This window comes from Hesperophylax consimilis, chromosome 21, assembly GCF_061612785.1.
Source record: "Hesperophylax consimilis isolate HC1 chromosome 21, BYU_Hcon_1.0, whole genome shotgun sequence".
Classification (NCBI taxonomy): domain Eukaryota; kingdom Metazoa; phylum Arthropoda; class Insecta; order Trichoptera; family Limnephilidae; genus Hesperophylax; species Hesperophylax consimilis.
The window spans coordinates 10,447,491-10,468,160 of record NC_142856.1 but is presented as its reverse complement, the minus strand read 5'-3'; the positions used below and the strand labels follow the sequence as shown (position 1 = coordinate 10,468,160).

At 36.9% G+C, this 20,670-nt stretch overlaps 1 protein-coding gene across 4 annotated transcripts in view; it reads left to right on the top strand.

Annotated features, from left to right (window-relative positions):
- kibra (WW and C2 domain containing protein kibra) overlaps positions 1-20,670 on the top strand; it is a 111,238-nt gene that overhangs the window by 78,883 nt on the left and 11,685 nt on the right. For 2 of the 4 annotated variants that reach the window (XM_089644585.1, XM_089644584.1), the window contains exon 1: positions 16,172-17,695. The exons of the other annotated variants lie outside the window; for them this stretch is intronic. In XM_089644585.1, the coding sequence (XP_089500711.1) occupies positions 16,343-17,695 (1,353 nt within the window). In that variant the 5' untranslated portion in view covers positions 16,172-16,342. Of the gene's footprint in view, positions 1-16,171; positions 17,696-20,670 lie in introns of those variants that run through there. 4 annotated transcript variants of the gene reach the window in all.

Genomic DNA, 20,670 nt, shown 5'->3' with positions numbered 1-20,670 from the left:
AATTAAAATGTCATTAAATAATATGAAAATGAAGTTTGTAAAATTAGGGCTGTCGAGAATCTGTGCCGATCACTAATTTCGTAAACATCCATTCAAATTTGCATATAATTACATGCAAATTTGCATATAATTACACATTTTGTTGTAGTCGAACTCCTTTGTTTTCTACAAGATAATATCATTAAAATTATTTTTTATAGTTAATCGAATATTTTCAAAATGATTTTATACAAATTGATTTTCTGCATAAATTTGATCGATATTACACCAAAGTGTTTCAGAAATTTTTTTGTAATTTCGAACTTTCATTGTATTTGTAACGGCAATGTATTAATGACAGGAACATGATTAAATTAAATTTAATGAAAAAAGATCGGCGGCCATCTTGGCTGTCATGGTCTTGGCCTTTTATGCAGACTGTTTTGGCTGTACATATTGTCCTGCCGCTGAGAGCATCGTTGCAACGTCTCTTTTTTATTACATGTGTCGTTTATGAGAAAAGCAGAGATATAAAACAAACCTATCAGCGGTATGCCTAAGACCACTTTTTTATCAAGTAATAATAGTACAAATAAATAGCTACAATACCGCGAGCCCGCCTGTTAGAAGCGCTGGGCTGTGGAATGCGCGAGGAAGGTTGCGCAGTGCCCTTGTATGGCCGCTGCGTGACCGCCTGGCGAGCCAGCGAATGTTCAACTTTTTGCAGCAGGGATCACGAGGTTTTGTCACCCGTCCCGCGCGATCATAACGTCTAACATGCGCGGGAAATTTTATTATTTTTGATTATCTTATTTGGAAGAGTTATGAGTTTTAGTTCATAAGGTGGTCTATTCCAAGCTTTAAAGCCCGATGATCTGAAAGTTCAATCTCTGAACTTAACCTACTATCCGTTCCTTCGACCTTCCAGTGACAACGGAATGCAATGGCATAGGTTTATTTTGTTTGAGCATCATCTCGTGTTATTGTTTAGCGAATTCCCAGTAATTGCATGAATCGCCCCAGGGCAGTGCTACCCGGCGGATCTGGAGTATAAAGGGGCCGGCCACACAGCATAATCGAGGCACCCGGTCCAACCAAATTGAACTGCGGTAGCTGTTCCCCGTCCCAAGGTCGGGCTGCGTCCTTCCCGGTCGCAGCCGCAGGTATTTTTATTGAGGCGACTGGCGAAAAAATGCGCGTCCTTCGCGGAATCATCTCCTTTGTTTTTGTCGAGAAAATTAAGTGATTTTTAATCGAGATGTATTTTGCGAAATGACCTTGAAATTCTTTTGCAGTGGCCGTATTCTCATTGCGATTAGATTGAAATTGCTTCGTCGCTTCGACCGCCTGTTTTGAATTTCGGGAGTGGCCATATTCTCATTGAAATTAAGTTAAATTTGCTTGTTCACGTCCACTGACTTCATATTAGTTCTAGTAGCTATTTGGTTGATCGCTTGTCTCAAACAACCTACCTATGTAAAAATGAGACGATCGTATTTTATTTGAAGTGCGAAGTTAGGGGTATAGGATAACCATAGAGTAGTTGTTGGAAAGTACAGTAAAAAAAGCTAAAGCCATTTCAATCAACTTTTCTATTCTTAATTGTATTTCTCCTCAGGGCGATATCTGGACGATATCTTCGAGTCTGGAATGAGGTGCAAATATTTTATGTACTTAAATGTTGGAAGAACCATCGACCAACAATATCGATGCGAACGACCTATTTCAATTTAAAATATAACAGAGAACATTGTTGCTTTATTTATGCAACAATATTTTAGCGCCTTTGTTTCGTATAGGGAAAAATTCCTAACAAAATCGTAATCGTCATCTAAGAATCCGCCCCGTTCGATTAATTCGAAACATTCGATTAATTCGAAACATTCGATTAATTCGAAACATTCGATTAATTCGAAACATTCGATTAATTCGAAACATTCGATTAATTCGAAACATTCGATTAATTCGAAACATTCGATTAATTCGAAACATTCGATTAATTCGAAACATTCGATTAATTCGAAACATTCGATTAATTCGAAACATTCGATTAATTCGAAACATTCGATTAATTCGAAACATTCGATTAATTCGAAACATTCGATTAATTTATTCGATTGTGCCCATCACTATAATACGGGCTCTTACTGTGTTAGTGCTTTCTAGGGCGTAATGAAAAATTGAGAATTCAATGCGCAATGAGGATTCGCAGGTGATCTGTTTGTGACCTTGCCGAAATGTCACTTGTAATTCGTTGGGAGATAACTACTGTTAACGAAATAAACGCGACAAACGAAATAAGCACAGCTGAAAACGATTAGTTGTTGATTTATAAGCAACAGTCACAGTTTACCTGTGATACTATTTTCAATTCATAGTACGTACATATTTAAGTACTTCCCTTTATAAGGATAGTCAAACATTCCGGGTTACTAATATCCTGACAATGTTATTTGAATTTCTTCTGTGTATCGTTATAAGCGATATTGGAGGACTTAGTTATGATTGGTTGAACCCGCATCGCCTCGGTGGTTACTGGCTACCCGACGCTTTTTACCATTCTACTACTAACCGGACTTTATTGGGACAAATCAACATTGCATGCATACCTACTATAATTAATTATTATTTTCAATTTATATCTTTCGCGAGAGTCATATTATAACAGTTTGTTTTTAGAGGTTTTGCGTTTAGATACTGATATTGATCTGAAAGAAAACTGATGTCTCCAATTTACATAAGACATATCGACTCCTAGGCTCCATATAAGCCGGTGAAATAGAATATCTGTTCACGAAACAGTTTCGGTATTGGAAAAAGCTTCAGTTTTTCCAGGGAAAATAGCTTACGTCGGGTACAGCGGATTCCCCCACAAAAATTTTCTACCGGTTAATCTCTTCGGTAGTGTAAGTAATGTGCAGATATTTTACAAAAATTGCGCTGTATAAATTAGCCAAGTATTATCTATCTATATATGTAAATACTATTTTTTGTGGGTAGCTTTGTTTCATACAAATGTACAGTTTTATTCCGAGATTGATGAAATTTTGCACACTTAACCTTCAAAACAAGAGGAAGGTCACTGTCTCCATGAGATTTACTAAAACCACCCCATTCCCTTTTCCCACCCCTTAAAGCAGAATTTTGCTCATTTGTCGGACAGTTTAGCTAGTTGTACCTACATATTGCAGAGATTGGATGATCTTCGGTTGCCATCCGTATGGCTTGTGGCGAGCGCGAAATAAAGATGGCGCTCTGGCCAAACCGGTTTTGGCGTACGTGTTACCGCCTCGGTCCATTCATGAAACTGGCGAGCCTTCTCGGGCCCGGGCTGCTCCCCGCCTGTGCTGTCGACTCGACGTCCGTCCGAGGAAGGAGTGTCGTCTACTTTCAGATGGGATTCATTCGAGATTGCACTGTAAAGTGGTCATTTTAGTCGTTCAATCATCATCATCCACAGTATACCCAGACAACATCTGGATAGCCAGGTGCTTTCCAACCTTCATTTTACCCATCTCCACTCTCTCCAGCCAGGAGCCAGTGGGATTAGATCATCCCTAATTTGGGTATGTTATGAGGTGGAAGAGTGTGGTGAGGGAAGGAGATGTTGCAAAGAACCTAGCTATTGAATTCAGATCTGGTCACCAACCACGGCCAAATCCATGTCAAGCAACGTTTCTGAATAGTAGTCTTACGCCAGAATATCTCTAAATAGTATGAAACAATTTCACTATCCGCGTCTGTCTGTTTGTGGGCTTAGTTCTTCTAAACTATGCAACGGATTTTCATAGGGTTTTCACTATTGTATACATGCATATTATATTTATAGAAAGTAGAGAAAAGTCAGTATATCCTTAGAATTCACAACCTCAAAACTTTATTCCAAATCATTCACAACCCCGTGCAACGCCGGGTACACGTCACCTAGTTATATACAATTAATTCTTTGTGATAAGAAGGATGTAATAAATAAGTTGTATAAAAATATTATCGGGCGTTTACATTGCATTGTAAAGTTGGCCTCTCAGAAGCTGAGCGTACTGTACAGGGCCCGCAGATACTTTAATAGTACACAACTGCTGACCCTGTACACATCGCAAGTGCGCCCTACTGTCGAATTTGGCAGCCATCTCTGGTCCGGAGCCCCTAAATACCTGAAAAAAACCCTTGACTCTGTGCAAAAACGGGCGGTCCGTTTGATAGATTCCCCAATCTTAACAAACGGACTGCAATCTTTAGAGCACAGGCGTCAGGTAGGTATGCTGTCCTTGTTCTATCGGTATTACAATGGAAGATGCTCTGAGGAACTAGCGTCATTGATCCCTTCGGCACCGGTGCGTAGTCGGGATACACGCCAAACGCGCGCCCAACATTTGTACACAGTTGACACTTGTCACATGAGAACGGGTCGCTTCTACGATTCGTTCTTAAGTTCAACAGCTCGGCTGTGGAACGAACTGCCGGCCTCTGTGTTTCCTCCCTCCTACAACATGGGACTCTTCAAGACCCATGTTCACTCCTTCCTCTCCACAAAAAGACCCTCCACACAGCATCCCCAAAGATGACATAGGCCCTGAGGGAAATTATTTTCTTCAGGGCCTCCTGTGTGGAGTTAATATAAAAAAAAAATTGCTGATTAAACCTTATGAGATACATCAAAATAATGTACTACGGAATTGAATTAAAAAGGCCTACAGAAAAGTCCACGATATATATCTCCTAACGATAACCCCTAGCAACGCCGGGTAAAGCTCCCCTTTTCATATATACTAGAATTGTATACAATATCTGGTCTTCTCTCTTATGGAAATGAGGATACCGCAACTGGTCGAACGCTTGTCGAGTTGGGTTTCCTCCAGTTGTAGTGGGTCTCCGGCAGCATTCCCGAATAATTTGTTATGATTGTTTCTCTCTGTGTAACTATGTATGGCTGTATAGAACTGTGTATCTGTGTTGACTGTGTAGAACTGTGTAAAATTATTTAGAAATTTTAACTGTGTGAGATATCACAAATCGTTATGGATATTACTCCACCAACGGCTTGAGTGACCTTCGCTTTATATAATGATGAATAATAATATATTTAATAGAACCAAGAACAATAGGTGAACCTTGCTGCAACCCGCTGACACATAGAAATGCGAATTTTACGCAAATGTTATAATTATTGTTGTTTGGTGTGGCACGATTTAGGTCAGATGATTTGCTCTAACACATTTTATACCTATGTGTTTATAATTATGAGGATAGAGCGCCGCGGAATCTATCACGGACTTAATGCTTTCTTTATATTTCTTCCGGGTACAGGCATACCGCTGATAGCTCCTTTACAACCTCTACCTCAGTCTCATAAAATACGCTTATAAAAAGGACAGGACCTTAAAGCGATCCCTGCGGAACTCTTCTCAGTAAATTATGAAACCTATATCGCGTAATTTGGCTCTCATTCCTGGCATCAAGTATTTTTCACATAGGGACATTTAATATAGTTGAAAAGCCATTCCCAGTGTGTGTACCTGGCGTAGGTTGAAATTGCACGTTATCTAAGTACACCCAAAGTACACGTGGTAGGCAAGTTTAGTACCGACTAATAAGTATGAGTGTGTAAAAGTACCCAACGGGCTGATGGTTATATTATTATTGTACGTAGGCGCCTGCGTGGGACCAGATCACCTGTTGGTGTGACGTCAGTTGCACCTGCGTACGGGGCGCGGCGGTGGTCAGCAATCAGCACTAAACATTCGGTGCCTAGAATCTAATCAAATAAAGTATATTAGTTATTATAACGCCCAACTGGCTTTTCTTAACTGTTTTAGTAGTCGTAAAGCGGAATTGCACGGTTTGACGTATAAAGGTCTACAAACACACATCTACGATCGAACCGACCTCCTTTGTTGCACCTCATCCAGTTCAAGATTTCTTATCGTAGACTCATTGATTTTCCTCTCAACATTTCCAATATTGAGAGGAAAAATTTCTTACCTTGGTGGAGAGTTTGTTGAATATTTTTGGTCCAAGATAGGTTTGTATTTTTTTGCTACTTTGTGGTAGCACTCGCGGGATTGTCAAATAATCATTTCTCATATCATATTGTTAGCTTTAGTCAATGATTGTGAGGTTATTTGTAACACGGGGATGTTTATCTTTCTTCATGAGTTGCATAAATATATACATTTGTAAATCTATACAACGTGTAAGGTTGTCATATCAGAGACAAAAAAAAACGAATAACTAAATGCTTGTGTAAGCATAATGTTTACTGTGTAACGTACAGCTCGCATGTGTGTGTGTTTGTGTTTATTCTATTATATAGTGTGAAGGTGCCATTGATTGTGTGCGAGAGTACACACACACAACGGCTGGCAAATAAATAAATAAAAAAAGAATTCCTCTTCGGGCGGGTAACACCGGTGGCTGGACTGCTTCAGAAAATAATGGTAAAAAAACAGCCCGTAAAAAAGAGCCGGAGGGAATGAGAGAGAAGACACACGGAGATGGACCCAGAGAGAGACGAGAATGCTTTTATTGCCCATATCTAAAGGACTAAAGAATGTCGAGGGCAACAATGGATTGGTCAAAAATACATGTTTTTTTTTAAAATTTATAACCTTTCCCGTCCATGTGGCTTATTGTGCCGGAGTCGTGTTATATATTTTCGGGGCTGTAATATTTAAATTTATCGCGCGTGTAATCTCTATCATTGACACAAATACCGAACTTTCAAAATACTATTAATTTCATAGTATTGTGTGGAGTATATTAGTAGTCCCCGCGTCGGCACTTCTGTGTTTCTAGAATTTATTATTATTCAATTAAATAACAGGTACCTACGTATAATCTCTTTGGAATAATAAGTTAGAGGTGTCCAAATATTAGAAATATACCTATCGTTATCTAAATAATTTTATTAAACTAGCAGAAGTATGATGCAATAGGTTCTAGTCCATTTCGTAGAAATATTTCAACGACCGATAACCCCAAAACTGTAACTATGCAATACATATTATGTATTATATTTATAGAAAGTAGAGAAAAGACTAAAACATATATTTTCGAGCGCTTGCATTGCTAACATTGACTAAACCTTGTGAGATACATCAAAATACTTTTCTACAGAAATGTATATCGTAATAAACCCTCCGAAAAGTCTCCTGAGGATAACAGGTTACATGTCAGCTAGTCTAATATAACCATAACAAAATGATTAAATAATGATTCAATATTTTGAAAGGGCAGATGGCCTAATTATTGAGTATGAGACCATCGTAAGATTCTGTCGGTCCCAAAGACCAAAGACTGGACATGTTGAAAGAATGCCAGATGACAGTGCACCAAAAAAATTGACCGTGGGTCATAATTACCCCGGTTGAAGCGACCTAGAGGATATGTTGTGAATAATAGTTGGACTGGAGTTAAATGACGAAGAACTGCAGCTATTTGAGAGTATTTGTGGGATCCTACATCCAGCCCCGGGATGTAACACTGTGACGATGATGATTTGGCCTAATTTGCCCAGTAAAAAGTCGTATTCGATCCTACAAATATATACCAGGAGGATATAAACAAGCAGAGATAAGGCGGCCAGCGTTCCAGAGTCAGGTACCAGGTACCTACGTCTGCCCAGATACCGCAAACGGTAGCAGTGCGCTTCTGCAGTCTGCACCCAGGCGAGGTTGCCTGCCCCACGGCGAAAAGAAACTTACCTTTGTTTATTGGACAGACGTAGCAGACTGTTCATATTATTTTTTTAATATAATGTCAGTCCAACCGATGAACCATACCCAAAGGAAATAACTTCCATATGTTATTGGGTTGGAGTGTTTCTAACTCTCGTCACATTATGTAAAAAAATAACATCAAATCGTCGATCACCGCCATTCTTATTTTCTTAACCTTCGAATGGTCCCTTTTGAACACCGATTATCGGCCCGTTTTAGTTTGTGATCTAATTGTGATCAGCTGACAAGCAATAACGATCACAATATGATAAAAAAGTTATAACTGATCAACGAATCGGCGTTTAACCGGGACCCTAAAATTTAATTTCACCCAATGTCTACTTTTTATGGTCATATAATTTGAAATACCCAAACATTTTTTTATTATTTTTTGGAGTTTTCCATCCATTTCGCTATATGGCGCATTCTGATTTTGAAGGCAAATTAATACAACAGACTGAGTTTCACATCTGTGCCGCTGATAGCTCCGTCGTGACCTCTCGCTCTTTCTCGTGTAAAAGATACGCTTAGCTGAAATAAATATATATTAAAACGGATCTCTCGGTGGTAGTACTAAAAATAATTCTTTTACATAGAATCTAGAACGACAAGCTCTCGTGAACTTTGGACAGCTTCTGTCTGGATTTTTCTATGACAATGCACCTATTTCAAACTCACCACTGAGTTATGGAGCTTTGAAATACGTACTATATAGGGTGTGTACGTCGACGTTATTCCTTGGAGGTTGATGGGCCAGCTCAGGAAGGACCAAAACATCACAACATGGTTTTAGTAAAATGTTTTTTGAGTGCCGCAGTTATAAAATTCCATATTCTGTTCCCTGCTTATTGATCACAGTCCAAAATAAAACCAACAGTGCCTAAACCCTTGAAAAACAACTGATTCATGAATTACTTAAAAAAAAGTTCGACTCCTCGTAGGTTACAACAAGAAAAAAAGTTACGGTGTTTTTGAAATGGTATAATATTTGCTGTTATTTTAGAAAAAAAAAAGTAATTGATGTTTTGTTATATTTATTGATTCTTCTATGAGAAAATAAGTTTTTTTTTCGGTAATAAGAATTTTTGTTTAGCTCTGATAGGTAGGTACTTTGTTTAATTATGTAATATTTTGACGGGTGTCTGTCTCGAGTTTGAATCCGTTAAACTGGCCAAATAGATACAATTTAATGCAATAAAGTGTTAGTAACAACTAGTAGATTTTATTATTATAAAAATGCCGAATTAAAAAAAAAATATATATATTTTTATGAGTTTTTTATCCCAGACGCAAACCTTTTCTCTGCATTTATAAGTGGTAAAATCGACGACGCTTGTGAGACGGGCCGTGGCTCTGTGGATAAACGCTCTCCTCCGGAACGGTGGTCGCGTGTTCGAATCCCACTCAAGGAATAATTCTAGGTTCGTTTATTTTTCAAAATGTGTATTAATTGTTTCTACGCACGTGCAAAGATGGTCGCCATGTTTCCATGGTGGTGGCTTCCTTCGCTAACGTGCAAGATGAATTAGGAGGATTTCGCTAACACCGCCTTCATACGTGGCGGGGTCGGATAGTAGACCTCATTACATTTTTTTATTATTAAACATACTAATTTTAGTTGTCGGTGCATGCATGTGTGATGTGATATATTTCTGTGTAATGCGTAAAAAATTTCAGTTTCATGTACTTTTAATTTTCAAAATTGGAACTGATAAATAGTATTAAATCATATCAGACAAGCGATAAAGTAGATATCTAAATTATTTTATTTTTTAATTAATAATAATACCTACTTCTATATTTGAAATGTGTATTTCTTTTGTTTACATCTTTGACAGATTTAAATCTGCATAATGATTTTTTAAAGTTTTTTCATAACGGTGCTCATTCGAATAATACATTTCTGATTTTTCAAATTATTTTCGAGGCAAATATTTTCTATTCTAAATTCTCGTAATATTTCACGGGTTTCGCGCTAGTTTATTGCATTTATAAGAGCATAATAAAAATATTTATAAATTATAAAAAAAATAGAATTTATTCATAGAGCATTAAAATATATGTATATATTTGTACAGCTCCCTTGAAGTGTTTCTTCAAGAAAAACGGCGCTATACAAATCACCTAATTATTATTAAAATTTGTATTGCGAGCTGAAATCATTTGATAATGCAAAATTCAAATAAGATAAAATACTACCTAGTACTAGAAATGGCGAACAGATAAAGTTGTGCAAATTTTATTTCGCCAGATTTCATAGCTCATGGAATATTTTGTGGTAACCGACAAGGTTGTCTGCCAATTGTTAAGTTAAGACCCCGTAGTAAGCGTTCAAAGATGGTTTGAAAGGGAGATATGTAAATACTAATGTTAGAGGGAGCGCGCTAATATTCAAAACCGATAATATAAAACACGACTCGTTTGAAATGAGCAAAAATCTTTGGACAAATGCTTTAGTTGCATTTAAAGATACACTGTGAATTTTTTCATGCCTATAACATATTAAATAACAGATCAAAACGTGTTTTTAATAATTTTCGGTGCTTACTTTGCGGTTATCTTCTTTATCGAGGGAATTTCAATAATAATAATTGGATGATTTGTATAGCGTCGTTTTTGTGCAAAATCACCTCGAGGGCGCTGTACAAACTTATAATACATTTCTACAGTGATCTATGTTATTACTTAACTATTTATGGAGATAATATACAGTACAATACTTACCTGGTAGGTCACTTGAGATTAACACTTAATTAACATTATCTAATTGTTTATTAGCGAAATTTAGATACCAGGATTTAGGACATAATTTGAAAATTGAATAAAACTGGACTTTCTCTTAGGAATGGTATATTTAATTTAAGGGTTATTATCTTCAAAAATAACTTTTTTTGGCATTTAAAAACATAATGAGTTATAGAGACACTTGTTAGGTCAGTTAGTTAGTTTTTTTTGTTATAAATCGGTAGAAATTGGAAATTAAGATGTAGGTATCGTATCAACGAAAAAAGTCTTATAAACATGTGTGTAATTAATTAATTTATTTATTTCTTTCTAAATGGATGATAAGTGCAAGTAATACAATGAGTGTGAAAAAATAATCAGTAACTATTATTTTTTTGGTAAACTAATGTTTTAAGACAAGATTTTTTATGCATAGCACAAAGGGTAACAATTATTTTTATAAGCAATAATTATTATTAGCCTGAAACACACATTGTAAAATCTCCTGACAAAAGATACATGACGCCAACGGGACATGTATCTTTTATCAGGAGATTTTTCAATGTGGATGAGTGTTTCAGGCTAATAATTATTGCTTATAAAAATAATTGTAATCAGTAACTGTTTGTAAATGGTTAAATACCTTGTAATGTTTTGTGAACACCTCACTAGAAGAAGGAAAATCTGTGCTGAGGTGTTCGCATGTTATAGATAAAGTATTATTTATGTAATAGTATGTAGTCTATTGTTTCTCTATCTGCACGGGCATACTGAGGTACAGCAACGCGTGGCGGGATACAGCTAGTTTGACATAAAATTGCATCATATTGTAGTCCTTGTGGCCCGTTACACAAGGTCGCTTTTGTCAAGGACGCTCCGAAATCTTTATTTCCATACATCCTCCTCCTTCATACACGAGTATACTATACAACCTGTGATCTTTACATTAATAATGCTGTGCTAATGTTTATAGCGCTATTTTTTTATGAATTAATATTGAACTTCAAGAGCTCTGTACATAATAATAAAATATCGTAAAACTATAGGCAAACTAGCTCTGCTAACCCGTTTCATTCTTAAGGACATTTCAGCTTTAGTAGAATGAAACACTTTTTTTGGTATCTTGTCTTGTTTTTTGACAGTCAAATAATAATGAATATTTCAAAGTTTTAATTACATAAAATAATTCGACGTCACATGGATTTAACGAATGAAATCTGGTATTTATGAAATTATAGAATGTGGAAAGGTTCAGATTTGTGAGAAAAACTGTAAAACATTAATAAATTTTCATAATATTGCAAAAACAATATATGACAGAATAATAGGTAGGAATTACAGGATGGCTCTCAAATTCCGACTATTTTCCCACGACTCTAAAAAACTAAAACGCGTTATGATTAAATGAGATTATCGCCGTCTATATATTATGATTCCTAAGCTTTATTTGATTTCGTAATTATGTGTGTAAAAGTTTTTTTTATGTTTTGTGTGTTGTCGCTTACGGCGTTCTGTACCTTAACCCGCTTCACACATGTACACCTGTCTGTACGTATACAGTATACACGCACACACGCGAATTGCTCAGGAATGCGTTCCACTCGTAACATTCCTTCATACTACTTCCCCTCTCTCTTTCCCACCCACTGCAGCCGCAACCTCGAGCGTCAGATCTCTCTGTCTGGCGCACGTGCTCGGCGCAAGAGGGAAAGGGACGTACTACATCTCTCCTCGAGCCCAATTTAAATGAGGCAGCACATTTCTCGGAATCTTGTACAGAGTTTTTTACGAAACTTTTTCTTGCTTGTAATATGTAATTTATTATGAAACATATATTATTTTTATTTATAAATAATCATGTCGAAAAGATTGTGCGAAACAACTATAAATAATAAACCACCAAGAAATATGAAATGATTTTAATTATGGATTCTTTAAGAATCTCCTTTCATGTAATTTGGGCCTTTTGTAACACTTCCCTTTCGCTCGCACGTCCTCACATACCGCCAGAGTGAGATAAACAGTTTTATTATTGGCGCTGGATTCCAACACCATTCTAAATGTCTCTCTCGCACATTATAACGCGGTATCAATGCGCGTGAAAGAGAGGGAACACATTGTCAGCGCTTACACCGTTTTAAATCTTCACCTGAAATTAAATTAAATTAAATTAACGAATTACAAATTAGCATGAAAGTAAATTTTTATTAAAATTGAATCATTGACAAATAAAGACAGCTAAAACACACAAATTCTTCTAAAATTCACCTTTTAAAAATTTCCGTTTTCATGGCATGACGGCATAACACGGAAAGAACATACTTCAATTGTCTGAGCGTAGCGAAGTCCTGTGACTCAACCACTTTGTATTACGTCTGTCTGTAAATTTGTTTGTGTGTTCCATGTCCGGTCAATCCTGTCAAGATGATAGTACCTTTTATTCTGTCTGAGCACATGAGAGTTTCGAGCTGTCAAGTCGGAGTTATCAACATTAAGCTAGTCTCACACGAGCGCTATACTATACTCTTATAATATCTGTGGACTTGGCCTATCCGCAGTAACGGTATGCCGTGGATGGCAACGGAAATGTAATGTCAATAGTAAAGGCGGATAAATTTAACGTACAATCATACAATGTGTATTATACAGGGTGTCCGGGGTTAAACTTCGGGAGGTGTTTCTACATGATGGTAGAAGAAAAAACGATAAATAACTTTTTTGATTATTCCAATAATTTTTCCATAGAAAAATATTTATTGGCCCGTACAAACAATTCCACTTTTTTTCAACCAAAAAACTACCTAAAAACCGTGGAATTTAAAAAAAAAAGTATCTTTCTTCTGAAATCATGTAGAATCGACCCCCGAAGTTAGCGCACTTTACCCCCGGACACCCTGTATAATATTTGTTCTCTGCGTTCAAAATCCTATATTCTCCAAGCTTATAAGCTTTCTAATAAAACATTGTTAATCTAATGACCTGCCAGGTAGGTTTGTTTTCTGTATCTAGGCAAGAAGTGTGTGCCAAGACCGAGTTGTTTGGCGGTCCGTCCTTTCTGTCTACCCCTGCGGGAAACGGCGTGATGGTTAGTTAGTTTGTACAAAATTAGATATAGCCTAGGAAGTTAAGTTTGTACAGCGCCCTTGACGTGAATTATTCTATATAAATAAAAATATAAATGTTCGTTTGTTCAAAATCTTAAATCTCTGAAAGTTCTTCTCCGATTGCATTGAAATATTGACACAGCGAGGAGAATCTGTGCTGAGTTTTAGATAAAGTGTTATTGCGGCGACCGGATAAATCATCACAATGATAATTCATCACATCTTTAAAAAGTTATATGAAGTCATGAAAAGTGATGAAACAAAAACTTTATTAACTGTGTAAGGTTAGGTTAAGTTAAAAAACTTTTTTTTCATCGTTTCTAATGACTTTATATCACTTTTAAAAAGTGTGTTGAATTGTCACTGTGTTGAGTTATCATGGAACCGTTATTGCATATTAGGTTATCATATCCCTTTGTTTCTGTTATGCATGGCGTGACAGATAGTTAGTTAGTTAATTAGGTTAGTTTAGTCGCCAATCTCGAGGCTGACACGATTAAGTAGAGCGATGATTCACTGTTCGGCTCGCTGGAGAGTACAATATCGCCCCAGACTGAACTGAATACCTGGATTCTCCTGGCGCCATTCTCATTTTGCTTACGCCAATACTTCGTCGTCAGACAACTAGTGGCGCAAAGAAAGTTATTCCCACCGTCTAGAATTTAACCAACTAACGCCTTTTCTCCTAAGTGGTAGGCAGAGAGGATGGACCGCCACATGGCTTTATAGTGACACACGCTCCGTGCTTTATTAGCGTCGTCCACACCAATAGAAAATGGTCAGATACTCTAGATATATGGGTAGAATAGAAAATGGTCAGATACTCTAGATATATGGGTAGAATAGAAAATGGTCAGATACTCTAGATATATGGGTAGAATAGAAAATGGTCAGATACTCTAGATATATGGGTAGAATAGAAAATGGTCAGATACTCTAGATATATGGGTAGAATAGAAAATGGTCAGATACTCCAGATATATGGGTAGCATAGAATATGTTGGCAGTTTTCACAGTAATTGAGGTGTCTGCTAGGTTACCTATATTCATATACATTATGTATAGATACTAGTTATTATAGTGGTTCGTACACCGTTTTCTTTGTCCTGTGTTCCCAGTCAGTTTGTTGGATGCCCTTTATAATTTTATTTATCATACAAGAGTAACGGTAATATGGAGTGGAAAGAGAAGATGGGCAAGCTAAAGGTTGGCAAGTACCTGGTTATTCAGATTTGGTCACAAAACACGGCTAATGCCATTCAAAAGGTCGATTCTGAAAGCTGGTCTCTCATTCGGGCGATATAATTACAGTATATAAAGTATTTATAAATAAAACAAATAAATGCAATTGCTGGATTTAGAATCCGCGATATCTGGATCCTGCCTTAATAATAATCATGTTTGGATGATTTGTATAGCGCCGTTTTTGTGAAAAATCACCCTGCAAGGGTGTTAAACTTTTTATGCTATGAAATTCGTTAAAATCATCTTATGGTTGTAAAGATTTATGTTCAATAATGATTTAACGCAATGCCTCAATAGACAAGTCAGCCAGTACCTACCCTATAACCTCGCCATTGCACTGTAAGAATTATTAAGAATACCACAGAGAGCTCCGTCGTGAGTTGTGACCCCTCTTTCCGTTACACGGGTCGTTTATGACACAGAGGGAGAGGTCCCAACTCCCAACGGACTTATCAGCGGTCGCCTCGACCCGTCGCAGGTTTCAGGTCTCGTCTCTCTGATATTATTACGATGAAAGTAATTTTTTATACCTGGACCGCTCCCCCCGCGCAGCCCCTTCCTGCCCCCCCCTCCGCCCGCGGCCCTACGCGGGATGCCGTGCGAGAGATGAGGCGAGACCCGAAATGGCCATGGGCGCAGCCGGAACCATCCGCATTCTCAAAAATGATATATTCCTGCGTTGTAATCAAAGTCTACTTATTAGATTCTAACACGCCGGTTCAGCATTGGAATAGTTGAGCCGGCATTGAAGGCGTTTAACCCATATCTACGCTGATATAAGTCCACAATTTCACTATTCCGACTTTACGCGCCGTGTAGTATGTATACTTCGGATATGAAAGGGAAACTTTGTTTATTATTTAAGATTTATTTATTTATACCTATACGATAGCCTACATATCGTAAGATGATTATAAAGCTCGGTTTCATGACAAACAGAAAAGTGAATAAAAACCTAACCTAATCTATTTTTTTTATCATGTTCTGGTTCGTCGGCGTTCTATTTTATCCGGTTATGTTATTGAACAGATTTCTAAGCTACCAGCTGCTTATGATTGTATTAAATTTAACCTTAATCTAAAATGTTTCACTTGGTTACAAAATCATATTCTAAACTTTGGCCATGTTTTTAAAGATTTTTTTTAGTGAAACCGCTTTTCATCTTACTGTATTTTTAACGTGGAAATTGGTATCATTCTATAAGAGCTGTAAAGGTGTAAAGTATTTTACAAATCAGTTAATAGTGGTTTAAGATTATATCTGTTAAATAAAACAATATTTAGTGAGTTGTCAGTGTTGTTGGTTGTTAGTGTGTAGTTTCGGCTCCGCCACTTGCGGGTCCGCGGCCCGGGTCCGAGGGCGCATTCTTTCGGTTGGCATTCCTCTCCGGCCGCCAGTCGGACGCGCGCACACCTGCACCTAGCACGCAGCCAGCGGCCAGCAGCCAGCATCCCGTCTCGGTCCAGCCAACAGCCAACAGTTCTGTGTAGTGGGACCCGCGTCCAACAAACAACCAACCCTAAGTGCTCTCAGTGTCAGTGAATTAACATGTGCCACAGTTAAACTAAAGATATGAATACCAATCTGAATAAGTTCACAACTATCGGGTGCAGAGAAATGTCTCAATGCTGCTCTTCAATCGCTCCCTCCAAAGCCATCCCGAACGAAATTGAACTGGTTCCTTACATGAAAAATAGAATTTACGAAAACACTATGTGTAACGGCATCTCCGCCCCCGGGGCGGCATGCTCCAACGATCTGAACCACAAGAAAGACAGCTCCAGAGCCGCTTGCGGGTGCTATTTTAGCTCCAGCTCTTCTAGTATATGGCAGCCTATGGCGACCTACGCTAATGACAAGCAGCAAGCCACCATGAGTCGAATCCAGAAGGCCGTGTCGAGCCCGTGTGAAACCAAGTGCCACTGCTGCAACATCAGACCAAGGAGTTCTACCATATCCGGCGAGAATATCTACTCCGCCTACAATAATCCTTACAGGAACATGAACGCGGCTATGACAAATTCCACGAGTCGCGTTAACGATTTCAACAAGGCGAAGGCTCGATGCAACGGGGCTCCGGGCAAACCCTGCAGCTGTAAGGCTGGCAAGGGCACCAAGGCCGGTAAGACACAATACTTCCGCGTCAAAGACCTGACCTACAGGAAGCCACTCACTGTCGCAAAGAGAGAGTGCCAATGCGCCACCTGCAAGGCGCAGAACTCCGCCAAGGAACCCTACAACCGAAAGGTCTGTCTGGACGGAAGGGCCGGGCTGTGTAACTGCGCTCTCCCCCAGGAAGTCGGCAAGCCTCACAGAGCGGGCACTAGCATGAGCACTTCCCGTAGTGGCTCTAGCAATGGCTTCAAGAAGAAGCATGCCGCCATGGACAGCGTGGACAGCGTGGACGGCGCCGACTCGACTCTCCGCAAAGCCGCCATCGCGGAGAACATCCTAGAGTACGAGATCTCAGCCCTCGAATACGGCATCTCCGTGGTGGAGGGCTCCAGAGACGCCATGGACTATGGTCGAGGTCTGTACGTTAAGGAATTAAAGGAAGCGGAACCCAAATACCAGAACGTGAGGCAGTTTGTGGTGGAGGAAAAACCGCAGTACGCTAATCTCGAGGAGATGACGCGAATGTACGGGGATAGACTGGGCCCCGAGGGACAGAATTTGGAAGACGAAGTTTACTACGAGAACCTGACTTCAGTCAGACACAGCATCAGAGGGATCCGAGATCAGAACGCGGCCACTACCAGGATACTATCCGCTTCCGCCAACAACCTGTGCTTCTACAACGACGTCAACTTCTACAGCGGCACCTTCCCTCAGTACCTCCAGAAGGAGATGAGGGGAGCATCGGGTCATGCGTTACCTCTCTCCAGGAGTCACGAGGAATGCTCCAACTCCACCGTTATGGAAATAGTAAGGAACCTTCATCAATCCGACTGTGATATTGTTTACCTCCAAAAAGTAGAATTCCAGAAACCCGGCGATAAGCTCTTAGCGCGTAAATTTGATTACCTACCGGTTTTTACCGTTGCAATAATTACCGACCTACCACCGCAAATACGCGGATATACTGCGAATTATTATTTCATTCTTCTTATCATCGCGCAATGGCAATGCTCGATATTTCACTGAACAAACCAATTACATTTGCGACCATAAATCATCAAATAAATATGTTTTGCCTCTTCTTAGCGAGTTATTGGCGCTATTTATCACTGTATATACGAGTACACATATTATTAACTTTTAAAATCCGCACACATTTTGCATTGTAAATTTCGAATTGCCTAATTCTTAAAAGTAGTAATAGTTAGTTGATAAGTGATAAAGGGAAAAAGATAATTAATTTGTGCGGCAGGTGTGCCGACTGCCGGGCCATGTTGGATACATATTGGCCTAAACCTTTTCGGATTTTCGGGCCTTTATTGTATTGTTCCTTTGTGGGAGAGGAATGCGCACAAAAACTGCGCGCATACCAGTCGGGGAGGTGCGATTTGCTTTATTTATTGCATTCTTCGCAGTCTAACGATTGTATTCTCGTTCTCCCGAAACGTGAAGTCCAGTTTTTTCTTCTATTTTTACAATCGGAAATATTTTTTACGATGGTCATATTTTATCTGCCTCGTTTTGTTGTTGAGGACCTATTCTTCTCGGCTTGCTTTTACTATCATAGTACCTGCTGGCTTACTACGAACTATAAAATACAACCGTCACTATTTGCTTATTCTATTGCGTACAATGCGTAGTAAATAGCTACACTAAATAAACCGGTAACTGGACAATTCAACACAATGACAACTTCACACAACTTTCAATGTGATATAAAGTCATGAAAAGTGATGCAACAAAAACTTGGTTACGTAGGTTAGGTTAGTTTTTTTTAATCGTTTTTAATGACTTTATCACTTTTGGTGTGTTGAACTGTCACTGTGTTGAGATTTTATTTTACTTATTTTATTTTATTTGGAAAATCATGGATATCATATTAAATCTATATAAATAAAAATGAAATAGATATCATATTAAATCCTATATAAATAAAAATGAAATAGATATCATATTAAATCTATATAAATAAAAATGAAATAGATATCATATTAAATCCTATATAAATAAAAATGAAATAGATATCATATTAAATCCTATATAAATAAAAATGAAATAGATATCATATTAAATCTATATAAATAAAAATGAAATAGATATCATATTAAATTTATATAAATAAAAATGAAATAGATATCATATTAAATTTATATAAATAAAAATGAAATAGATATCATATTAAATTTATATAAATAAAAATGAAATAGATATCATATTAAATTTATATAAATAAAAATGAAATAGATATCATATTAAATCTATAAAAATAAAATGAAATAGATATCATATTAAATTTATATAAATAAAAATGAAATAGATATCATATTAAATCTATAAAAATAAAAATGAAATAGATATCATATTAAATCTATAAAAATAAAAATGAAATAGATATCATATTAAATTTATATAAATAAAAATGAAATAGATATCATATTAAATCTATAAAAATAAAAATGAAATAGATATCATATTAAATTTATATAAATAAAAATGAAATAGATATCATATTAAATCTATAAAAATAAAAATGAAATAGATATCATATTAAATTTATATAAATAAAAATGAAATAGATATCATATTAAATCTATAAAAATAAAAATGTACGTTAGTACAAAATCTTTTCTTTCTTCACCGATTGCTTTGAAATTTTGACACAACGTTGCATTTGAATACGTGTGTTTTTATATATTATATAGATGTCACCTATGACAGATAAAAACATACTTTTCTTGAAAAAAGAATCCATCTGTTGTTTCTCTATCTGCACAAACAGACTGAGCTACAGCAACGCGTGGCGGGGTACAGCTAGTACATAATAAAACTTGTTTTTATCTCTAAGCGATAATATTTTTCCTCATAGCTTCTATTCGCAGTCTCAAATATCTTCATACGTACGTAATGGTTTTTTTTTCTGAACGGTAATCTCATTTTCCTCGTCTCATTTTAGAGTTTATGATAGAATTTTTTTTCAATTTTGGTAATAGGGTTTTGATATAGATTAAACAGATTGATAGCCGAGTTGGCAAATGCGTCGGTTTCCTACCAGGCGTCATGGTCTCAATTCCTCTGCTAGCTAAGTCCTCCATCATTACTCAATCAACATTTTCAGCTTGTAATGATGATAATAGGACGTATTCAAATACATTTAATCAGGTTATTCGTAACCCGGGAATATTGGTATTTCTTTTTATAAGTGAACACATTATTTATTTATTGTTTTTGTGTTTAATTCGTAGAACTCCATTTAATTTTTTTTTTAAATTTAATTAAAATCAAATTTAATAATATAATTTTTAAGTTCTGCAAGTACTATTATTATATTTTTTCTATTACTTATATTATTAGGATATCAAATTTAATTAATTGATGTTTTAATGATTTTAACCGCCAAGGCCTAGACATTTTGAAAGTATTTTGAAAATATTTTCGCATTATATTTGATTCCAGGTAAATTCGCTGTTTTTGAACGTATTTCAAAATAAAATACTGTTCTCTACACATGCAATTCAAAATATCATAATTTCGAACACAAGCAAATATAAAGTTTTTGAATTGGCTTATCAATGGTTTTTATCGTGTTAAGGCGATGCCATACGTAGTAATGCAAAATCATGTTTTTTTGGTTTGAAAATTTGATCACTTAGAAATATTTTAGATGCTTTAATTAAATACTGCGAGTAGAATACATCTTGGCCTACTAGATAATCCAGTATTTTTTAGATAAGTCTTTTAATAAGCCTAGAAAAAATAATGTATCAGGCCCATAAAAACTGCTT